This window comes from Clarias gariepinus, chromosome 5 (genome assembly GCF_024256425.1).
Source record: "Clarias gariepinus isolate MV-2021 ecotype Netherlands chromosome 5, CGAR_prim_01v2, whole genome shotgun sequence".
Classification (NCBI taxonomy): domain Eukaryota; kingdom Metazoa; phylum Chordata; class Actinopteri; order Siluriformes; family Clariidae; genus Clarias; species Clarias gariepinus.
This window is the reverse complement of record NC_071104.1, coordinates 25,393,229-25,404,914: the sequence shown is the minus strand read 5'-3', so window position 1 is coordinate 25,404,914 and position 11,686 is coordinate 25,393,229. Positions and strand designations below refer to the sequence as shown.

Genomic DNA, 11,686 nt, shown 5'->3' with positions numbered 1-11,686 from the left:
TTTTAAACAAAGCAAACTAGCAGCTACATATCAAGGAATATGTAATAAAAGTGTATTACAATTTGCCTTGTAACCCCTCTTTTTAATATTTTAAATATTTTGTTTAAAAATGTTTCCTATAAATACACTTTTTATAAAAATATCTAAAACAAACAGTCCAAACCGAGAAGTTTGAGGAGTATGCTGTGTAGCTGATATATACTTGAGCTTGTTACTCTATTCGGGGGTTACTTTAATGAATCATGGCTGTGTTACTATTCCAAACATTGGTTTAACTCAAAGACAAAAACAAGGGAATACTTTTTCTGTTTGTCATGAACCACATCTTAACCAACAGAAGAGAAAATATGCGTAATGCTAGGAAGTAACTTTAAATAAGTTAGTATTAATGAACTAAAATCACCTAAAGAAGAAGAGTAGTGCTTTAATTTTTGTCATGTAAACATCTTATTCACATAAAAAATGCATAGGTCAGTAAGACTTAACATTTTGTCTTACCTCGTTTACGTAAAGACTTTCATCACAGCAATTTGGAAACTTTTCCAATAATGGATAAAATTTCTGGTTTCTACTTTCACAAAGTTTAAGAGATGTGGCTGGGAGGAAAACTGTGCATGTTTTTCACTCTGAAATATTTATAGTCATTATTCTCTGGCACGCAAACAAAACCAGCTCCAAAGAAAGCAAATACTGTATTAAAGAAAACCCCGGTAGTAAACTTGTGTGAAATGAAAGAGGGGTTCTTTGTCAAGATCCTTGCACTTTTCTTAACTTGTGCAAAAAATGGATTAAATATAAAGTTAATGTTTTTTTCTATAAGATCAGTTTTCTAGAGCATGTACGTATATAAAATACAAGTCTCATCACAAATATTGAAGTTAGCAAGTCTGATTACTCATGTTCTAGGTCTTGTCCTTCAAACAGTAGTCAAGACAGAGGGTTCTTCGGGTGAGCAGCTGGGTGGAAGTGAAACTGTCTCAGTGGCAGATAGGTTGTGATTGAGCTCTCTCAGTGAGTTCTTAGTAAGGCTTATGCAGGAGTTCTTAACAATCGCTCGTATATTCTTATTAAACAAACCATAGAGTATAGGGTTGATGCAGCTGTTAAAGAAAGCCAGGCTGGTGGCTAGAGGGAAGCCCACAGACAGGACATGCCCCAGAAAGAGTGAGTGGTGCATAGTCAGCTCCATAATGCTAAACGTGTGAAATGGAGCCCAGCACAGGAAGAAAACCACAATAACTGCTGATATCATTTTGGAGAAGCCGGAGAAGTGTACATTGCCCAACTGCTTCATCTTTATAGCCAATAATAGTGCAGTCACACAAATGGTAAGGAATGGCAGAAGGAAGCCAACTATGGTGCGGAGAGTCACTATAGAAAAGTGCCTCAACCTAATGATATCTGAATCTTCATGGAAATTATTGAAGCACACAACCTTTTTTTGATACTGTAATGTTTCTCTAAATATGAGAGCTGGACTGCTCAGGAGGCTGGATATGATCCAGATCATGACACAGACTCCCCAGGCCCGCGGCACAGTACGGAACCTTTGGTTCCAACTAAGGTGCACAATAGAAATATAGCGGTCCAGACTGAGCACAGTGAGGAACAGCACGCTAGCGTACATGTTCATTGTACACACAAAAGAGTTCAGCTTGCACATCGCCAAGCCAAAGATCCAATTAAAGTCGCGCAGCACATAATCAATAGAGAAAGGTAGGAAAAGGACAAACACAAAATCAGCAATAGCAAGGTTCTGCAGCCACACACTTTTCACTGTCCTTTTGATTTTGAAAGCAGTGATCCAGATCACAATGCCATTCCCAATTATACCAAGCACAAACGCTAAAGAATAGATGACCACAGAAATAATATGCAGAGTCTCCCTCTGGACGTAATCCTCTTCTTTTATCTCTTCAAAGTCCCCGTACTCCAAATATTCATAAGAAACATTGCCATAATCGTTTTTCTCCAGGTCCATCATTTCAGAGATGAAATTATATGACCGTCACTGTGGAGAAAACAAGTCACAAATGTTTTTATTTACAGCAATGCTGATGTACTTTCATCTGAAACATCACAGTTTCAAAGTGTTCTAAAAGTAAACATTGGCAACTTGTGTAATTCTAAAGTGCAGAAGGTTCTGGTAATTGCCCTGATATTGCCCAGTTGTTAGAGTCGCTAAACTGTTATTTAGTTCATAATTAAATCTCTGCATGAGTGACTGCAGAAAATGAGTCTTACCTTGTGTAGTAGCTTGACAGTTCTGCACTAATCCACAGTTCTTATCTACCTCTGGGTTTAACAGGTCAGATATTCCCTCTCTTGCTGGGTGTTACTGTTTCATTCCACAAAAACAGTTTCAGCCACAGAATCAACTCTGTGAGTGGAAAAAACAGAGAGACAAAGCATGAAAGAGAGGCAGAGAGAGAGAGACATACAGTAAGTGACAAGCACGGGGAGGTTAAAATGGTGGTACTAACGGAGACATCCTCTCCCATACCTTGGGTCACACAAAGTGACCCTTTGCTAATCATCTCCACATCCTGTTTTCCTGTCTCCTCCTAATGCACGTTCCTGCTATGAGTTTTATAAATGTTTGTCAGTCGGCTCACCAACTCCCCGCAGTCAGGAAAGACCTCAGCCACAGGCCAGCCACACAGTCAATAGTTTCTTCCCTCTCAGCCATATAATCTTAATTTGAACATCATGCATCATTCAATTTAAATGGTTTCACATATGTGTGTGTGTTTTTGTGACTGTGTCTTTACTGAGGACTCAAGCTGTTGCTGTTGTAAACAGTGGTAAATGTGTAGTGTAACTGTTTATACTCATAGGAGAAGTGGCCTTCTGACCTCTTACATCACATTTTGTAAATTGGGTAAGACAACAGATGATCATGTGAGATGGATCGAATAAAATAAAAAGTTAATATATAGATTCCTAGATTATTTAAATAACACATTAATGAATAGACTTGATCAAACAAAAAAATGACTTGTTTGATTCGTGATATGGGGCAATTCATCACTGATGTAAATATACAGTACTGCATTACATCATATACTGATGGAAATATACTGCATATACACAGCATTTTCTATGGATTATGTAATGAATTTTTTACAGTGATTTATCTAACTTTGACAAGTTAATATTTTTCTTTCTTTCTTAATATATTGGACAGTTTTGGCCTTTACTGTAATATATAAAACGATGAAAATATGTATTTTTCTGGTTAAATAACTTGTAATAGGTAATAAATTGGATATTCATTTATTTAATCCAAAAGCATATTTTTTGTGAATATTATCTGTATATGCACATTTTCATATAAATAAAAAAATATTTAAATCTGGCACTTGATCATACAAACACAGCGTAGTGAATAATAAACAGTTAATGAATGTATTGATCATTGGGTAAATGATGGCATGCCTGTTGCATTGCCTTGTTACAGCACGCGAGCGCTAGAGCCAGTGACCGAGCCAGTGACCGAGCCCGTTCTCCCGGTGTTAAGGCTGGAGATTACCGCCAGCTCACACTGGTCTCGTCCATATAAAGAGGGGGAAAGAAAACCATTGTACTCATCGTATTCTATAAAGACAGAGCACTTACCGCTCGGGTCGTTCAGACAGACTGCGATCCGTCCAGAAGCTCGGGAAGTCTCACCCTTCCGCTTTCAGCCGTGGCGTTAGACTGAGTCCTCAGTGCGATGCCTCGAACCCCGAGAGTGACGGAGGAGAGTCTGCGCGCAGGTCCTGCCTCTGTCCAGCGAGACACGTCACACACTGCAGCGGAACGACGGGAGGAATGTCAAAAACACACTCTGCAGGAGGGAAAATAGCAATCTCAGTGCAGCCCATAGGCAGGCATAACAAGAATAATAATAACAATAAGTACAATCATAATGATTATAATGATCATAATTACAATCATTATTATTCATAATTTAATATTATTATCAATAATAATGTGGTCCATGAGGTAATGGTTCAGGCCTGGGCTAGCGTTACTAACTGTTTCTACAAGGTGCTATCAAAAAGTTTTGAGCTTTGTTTAAAAGCTCTGTTTTTTTGTTTTTTTCCCGCCGTATGTCCTCCCTCAGACACCTTAAAACCTGCCAGAGTTCACTACTCGTTAATGCACAATGCGGCGATTGTCAAAAAAGATGATGCGCATACATATGGTCGAGCTGAGCTCGTTAAGATGATGGGCTCTTCCACTGGGAATACTGTTGCTTCGTCTCAGGGTCATACCCATACAGCCAAGTTTTGACGCCCGGGTTGATCTTAGACTTAGAGTTCTTGGCAGCCTTCAACATGAGGCCTAGGGACAAATTTGACATCAATGCTGCACATGTTAAAAACACATGTGAGGATTGCCTGGACTGTTCTGTATCACACACACAATGGCAGCAATGTTGTGTGTGAATTGTTCCCCAATGATAATCAAGCACAAGTTGCTGAATGGTTTCGACATTTTCGTAAAGGTCTTAGTGATCTCTCGTCATCTTCAAGTTATGTTCTTCCGCCTTAGAAGCACGCACCCCACTCAAGCGATTCATTGCAGCTTCCCGTAAACTTGCCAAATTATGTTATGTAATGTGCAGAATTCGATGTTCGCTGTTTGTTCTAACCTGCTGTCCAGTTGCACAGCTTCCAATTTACAAAGGACAATGTCTTTTGGCACACTGACTTATGAAGGTCGCTGCTCCCTGTGGTTGTGTGTGCAACCTAGTGCTGCCATCTGTTGCTGCTTTACAAAACTAGTCTCAAATCTTTTTGGTACCACCTCGTCCTATGTTCTCTCTGTGTCTGCGTTTCTACAACTTCCAAAATCATGCCAGTAGTCAATGTCTACTTTAAGCTGGGCTGCATCCTAAATCCTCAATGTGATCCAACATTTTGCTCTGTGTTTCTCAGTGTACTTTCACTCAAAAAAAGAAGGATGTGTTGGGTATGTACAGCGTGGGTGAAAATGAACTAGGCAATATTTAATGGCTATAAAACTTGTAGTATAACTGGAGCACAACTCAATGGTGCACCACCCCATTTTGTTTTTACTGTGCTTGTGTGGTTAGACCAGGATTTTCCAGGAGGCTGGGACGACATGGATGATGAATGGCTTCCAAGAAGTCCAGCTCTCACTCCATGTGATTGTTCCCTGTGGGGCTAGGCAAAAAGCCTCGCACACTGGAGCAGTTGGAGGAATAGTGATATCTCAGCAATATTACAAATGACTTTCTTTAGAAGAAATTCCATCCCCGGCTGCTTTGATTTTCTCATGTAATAAAGTACCCTGTATAAAGGTACGTTTTTATCTGCGAAAGGGTGAAGTTTTGATCTACTAAGAGTTTCAGAGTCTGCACCCAGTCTTATCTTACCCTCTTTAGTCGTGTACCTATCGTGTTTAGACTTGCCTCTTGTGGACAAAACCAGAGGAGTTGAAGTATAAGTGTGCAAAAGACGTACAATTCAGTACCATGTGTAAAGAGGAGTAGTAAACACTTCAGATAAAACAGCTTATGTAACTGGTAGAAACAGGATGTAGCAATAGCTGAATGTTCAGCACAATGTGATAAAAGTATCATTTATTTGATTAAGCATTATGTAAAATATGAAAATTGATAGCAGAAATCTAAGCTAGAGGTTTCACAAAGTCAAATTCTGACTACATTGAGCAACAAGTAAAAAAGAAAAAACTCTGGAGAGGACACAAAAATGAACTTAGTTAAGTGTTACTATCAGCAAAATGTCTGAGGGTTTGGAATGCAGGGTTTGGGAAAACCAAATTTTCATTTAAGAAATGTGAACGTAAACCATAAGTTTATATCCCTGATACATGCAGTGTGTGAAGTGGGAGACTGACTTGTGGTGGCCCTGTCTTTTGGATACACCGGATAACGGGTGTGATTAGTGTTAAAAAAAAAAAAAAAAAAAAAACTCATTGTGGCTATAGTCCAGTTTATACACAGATAGGCTCAGTATACAGTCTGGACTCTGCTTGTGCCTTTGTGAGAGCTGATGACAGAATTAAAAATGGAAACAAACAACAAGTACTTGTGTACTATACACCATATGGATTTGTGTGATGTGACAACACCAAAGTAAAATATTTCACACAGTATTTAAGTTTGCAGTGAGTAAGCAAACAAAGTTTACAATTGCAGAAACATGACTGGTATCAATTAAATTTGCAGAGACTGATAAAATACAAAACTGGATTTAGGAAAAAGTCTCTTCATGCTGCTTTTTCCATCTTTGTTCACTGCAATGCAATTTTAAGAAATATCTGGTAATTTAATTATTTGAAAACAGCAGAAGTTTCCCCTATGACAGGCAGTTTCTTAGTTTATCTATGTATCCAAAAGAGAGAACCTTAATAATGTAAGAAATATTATACCCATGATGGTAGGTTAAAACTCCTAAATTCTTGGTATCCTGTAATGGATTGTCTTCATGCTTTATTATCCTGTATCTTTTCTCTGTACTTGATTTTAAATAACATGAACTTATGACCTTATCTTTTGTAGAAAGTTCTACTCCTGAGTACAGCAGAAATATGCTGGCACTGTAGAGGATTATAAATATGAATCCAGACAGTAGCACAGCTTCCCATTGTTTGGGGTCAAGAGAGGAAAATTTAAAGGGATAGTTTGTGGTGTTTTTTTTTTTCAGGTCTGTTTTAAATCAAAATTGAGGTGCATGTAAGGACATTACAATGGGTCTGGGTCATTATACATTTTCCTGCTCTGCACATCAACCCCGAAGTTTGTAATCCAGAAACTGAAGCTGGAATTTATTGGAAGTTCTTTCCAGGAGATTTTACTCTGTTATAGCAGCAAAGGGACGACAATTGTCAGGCGTTTACATACTTTAAGAAAGCAAATTTGAAATGACTTAAGTGGAAGTTCTCAACTGTGGGAAACAACATCAAAAGGTATAAGAAACAGGATACGATATAAGGGTAGCACACAGAGAATTAGTTAACAATAAGATAACACATGGTTAAGCAACAGTCTTCTTACTGTTTGTTATGGTGAACTGATCTAAGCATCTACTGACTATTATAACTGCTGCTGCCACCCATCCTTATGCTGTTTACATCCTCCATTATAACATTTTTCAATTCAATTTTATTTATATAGCGCTTTTACCAATAGTCATTGTCTCAAAGCAGCAAATGACATGTTCATATATGCATATTTTTATTCTTATTCTTGGTACATTTTACTCTATTTGCAATTTTCATTTTATTTTAGCATGTATTTGTTTTAACTACCTTACACTAATTTTTATTTTTCTGGTCACTGGTTGTCATGTAAGCATTTCACTGCATGATGTTGATGATTGTGTATGAAACAAATAAAATGGAAAAATAAAATAAAATTAGCATTTAAAATAGTACTATATTTATGTGATAATGGTAATTAATAAAAACAACTATTAATAATGGGTTTGTTCATTAAAATTACTGTACTGTTAACTCTAATTGCAAATTTTATATTTTTCCCTTAATTGTAACATTGTAAATAAATATTAGTAATAAATATTGTAACATTGTAAATAAATATTAGTAATAAATATAGGCCTACTGGATAAATAAAGTGCAGGTACATATTGAATAATACAACAGGAAAGACAGGAAAATAGCCTAGTGTCTATCGGACACTACTGTACACACAAAAAGAAAAATACAAAACAGATGTTACACAGCTGCAAACCCAAAATGTCCAGGAAATGCCTTACTCATCCTCTTTCTTCGCACATCAAAAAATAAAACTTAAAAAATCAAGCATGATATTTTGCAACTTTAAAATGATATAGGTATGAAATAAACCATTTAACATACAGATTTTAATAAGTACTCACATATATTAATATGAATAGATCTGCAAATTAGGATTAACCAGACTGCCTGTAGTTACCAGGGTGTGCCCTAAGTCTCCTGGGATAGGCTCCAACATTTTTAGACAATACATTCCTGTTTAAATATTATTACAAAATTTATATACAAGATATTATATGCTCATTTATATTTAAAGGACACTTTAAGTAAAAGAGTTCTTCAAGGGTTCCTCAAGGGATTCTTTCTGTAACTTTTTTAATGGGTACTTTGTAAAAGGAAAGCAGCCTTTTTTATGATTCTACATAGGTCTAAAGCTTCCCAACAAAAGAAAAAACTTTCAGGCATTCTAGATTAGATTTTTGAACAGTGTAGTTAATCTTCTTCGATGACTAGATGTAGAGGTACTGTACAGTTAAATTTCAGAACTTAATGTAAGCCATCACAACATTTTTAACAGTTTGCTTTGTAGTCAGTTTTTCAATATGTTTCAAGAGATTTCACAATGTTTCAACGCTCTGGATCCATCAACCACCCCCTCCAGGATAAAGCAACAACTTTATGATTTAAATAAACAAACTGATGTTTGGTATTTGTAGGAAAAACTCCATGAATCCAGTGGGTCCTTACAAACTGAAAACAATTTAGGTGATTAGAAGTCATTCAGATGATTGATTGGATACCCTGCAATGGGTTGGCACCTCATCCAGGGTTTTTCCCCTTCTTGTGCCATACTGTAAATTTCCTGGGTAGCCTCCAGGCTCTCCGCACCCCTCTAGATAAGAGGATGGTTAAATGATTCATTTGAAGCTGCATTACAGATATTAACACTACTGAATGGTTTACATATGCGCTTCATTTTTTACACAAACTTCAGTGCATATATAGTGATAGTTTCAGGACATTGGAGAAATAGATTTTGCAAAAAGTAATATATTAAACATAATTCTTTCCAGCTAAATATGATACATTTTAATTCCTATAGGCTAAAATGTTGATATATTTCATTTTCTTACTAGGTCCTTTCCGTTCTTTACTCTTTCTCTATATATACATGGTTTTTATCTGAACAAGTATTTTTAACAGGTTTGCTCAACCCACTGTATGCGATTTTATTATGAGCCTTCCAGTTACGCCAGCTCAAAGCTATCCACATCAATACTAAACAGTTCTACATACCACTACAGTACAATCCACCCTTAAATAACATGAGATGTTTTTCTTAGCTGATGACTACATTTCATCTTTTCAATCATGGTAGAAAGGTTTTTAACAATTGTGATTTGTCTTCAACCATTCAATTTAATTCAATTTTATTCGTTTAACGCTTTTAACAATTGTCATTGTCGCAAAGCAGCTTTACACAATCAAAAGAATTACTTACATTTGTATGAAATGTGAATGTGTATAAATTAAAATGATAAGACTGTCCCTGATGAGTAAGCCGAGGAGGATAGCGACAGTGGCAAGGGAAAACTCCCTGAGATGGCAGCAGGAAAAACCTTGAGAGGAACCAGACTCAACAGGGAACCCATCCTCATTTGGGTGAAAACGGATAGCAGGGATTGATCTGCGTCATACTGTGTGAGACTGGAAGTTTAGCATAACAGGGGAAGGTTAAGTTAATATGGAGTCCAGTTCGTTATTGGAGGCTCAGGTAGACTGTAGGAAACTCCACTCCTAAACTGCATGAGTCCTCAGAGAACAGCTGTCAGCATCAGCCTAGGCCAGGACCGTCTTTGTGGAAAAGTGGAACCGTCTCCAGTCATCACAGGCATCCCAGGCAGATCACAAGGGGCATCCATGCGACAAGATCTCCAGCCAAAAGCGGGACACCAGGATGAGTCAGACAGGTCCAGGAAGCAGAGGGGGTCTGGATCACTGGCAGCTCAGGAGCGACATGTATAGCTCGACAGAGGGGCAGGGAGAGAGAAAGAGAGAGAGAGAGAGAGAACCATGATAAGCCACACCAAATTACAGTGGTACATCAGCATAAAAATATTCCACACTACAAATTTTCACCTTAGCATCGGCATATGATAAATTGTTTGGCAAATGAACGAATGAACCAAACTAAACATTGGCTAAGTCTCGTGTACGTCTGGAAGCTGTTTAGAACTTGTTTGCGTCAGTGAAAAGCCAAATGAACAGAGTTTATGTAATATTTTTTTGTATTTTGTGCAAGATTTAGTGAAGACATAGCACCACCTCATGGGTCCCAAGAATGTTGGCAACAATAGTAGCCAGAAGAAAAGCCAAGAAAAATCATAAATTAAGGTTAAGTGAGATTTAATGTCTATTTATTTTTATATTTTCATGGCCTTTCTAAATTTTTATTGTTTTTAGATATAAAAGTATGATTATAGTGTTGAAAATTGACACCTTGGTCAGACAAAGGGGGAAGTCATGCGCAAATTTGTGACAGATTATACACCACAAGATTTGACAGCGTACTGCGCATGCATCAAACTGTGGGCATCTTAAATTGTCCGCTGGGCAGAATTTAATTAGACTTTTGCACTTAGATATTTGCCAGAAGTTTACTCTGCACTCAAAATTAGACCAAAAAGTTGAGTAAAAGTGATTATGAAGGTTAGCCGCAGCAAGACGGAATACGTGTGTGAATGAGAGGAACCCAAGAGGAACGGTGAGGCTTCAGGGAGCAGAGGTAAAGAAGGTGCAGGACTTTAAGTACTTAGGGTCAACGGTCCAGAGCAATGGAGAGTGTGGAAAGGAGGTGAAGAGGCGGGTACAGGCAGGTTGGAATGGGTGGAGAAAAGTGTCAGGTGTGTTGTGCGATAAAAGAGTATCAGCGAGATTGAAAAAGGAAAGGTGTACAGGACAGTGGTGAGACCAGCAATGCTCTACGGCTTAGAGACAGTGGCGCTAAAGAAAAGACAGGAGGCAGAGTTGGAGGTAGCAGAGCTGAAGATGTTGAAGGTTCTCCTTGGGAGTAACAAGAATGAATAGGATCAAGAATGAGTTCATCACAGTATTTGGTGGTTTGGTGGCCAGATTGAGGTGGTTTGGACATGTTCAGAGGAGAGATTGTGAATATATCGGTACAAGGATGCTGAGGTTGGAACTGCCAGGCAGGAGGTCTAGAGGAAGACCAAAGAGGAGATTTATGGATGCAGTGAGACAGGACATGAAGTTAGTTGGTGTGAGAGAAGAGGATGCAGAGGATAGGGTTAGATGGAGGCAGATGATTCGTTGTGGCGACCCCTGAAAGGGAACAGCCGAAAAACAAAGAAGAAGTTGAGTAAAAGTGATGTTATGAAGAGTTATGTGCTGGATTTTATAATTTACTTTAAAATAAGTGATAATACTGCCATACAGGCAGACATGTACATGGGCTTCAACCTGAAATGATAATATCAATGATTACAGTACATTAAAGCTTATCAGATTAATCTTAGCTTTAACCTTTTAACTCTTTTACAAACTATTTTCCCGGGAATGACCGGTACTTATTTTTGGTGGGCTGGAATGGATTATGTGCTTTTACATTCTGGAGGAACGGATTAGATTCGTATGTCGAGGTAGCGCTGTATGACGAACACCATGGTGATCTTCCTACGATTTTCTGCACCGGTTCGGGTTCCAATTCAGGAATATGGGAAAGACACCTTTATGAGAAATGTTTCTGTAATATCATTTTGTGAAACATTTACTTCCTGCGCTGATCCAATAAATGGGAGGGGTGAAAAACCTAAAAGTTACCTCCTGCCACTTTAAATAAAAATCTGTAATCACCCGTTCAGTAGACTACCAATGAGCCGCGCAGATTCTGCGCAAGCGGGACGCAGTCAGTACGCTCATGAGCTCAGCGAGCAGC

The 11,686-nt window shown here is 38.0% G+C and overlaps 1 protein-coding gene across 1 annotated transcript; it reads right to left on the bottom strand.

Moving 5' to 3' along the window:
* Positions 1-404: 404 nt before the first annotated feature.
* cmklr2 (chemerin chemokine-like receptor 2) lies at positions 405-3,774 on the bottom strand. The gene is made up of 3 exons (XM_053497372.1): positions 3,619-3,774; positions 2,245-2,380; positions 405-2,011 (listed from the first exon to the last, which is right to left on the bottom strand). Exon 3 carries the CDS (start codon positions 1,982-1,984, stop codon positions 917-919), a length of 1,068 nt encoding a protein of 355 aa, XP_053353347.1. The 5' UTR covers positions 1,985-2,011; positions 2,245-2,380; positions 3,619-3,774; the 3' UTR covers positions 405-916.
* Positions 3,775-11,686: the final 7,912 nt, after the last annotated feature.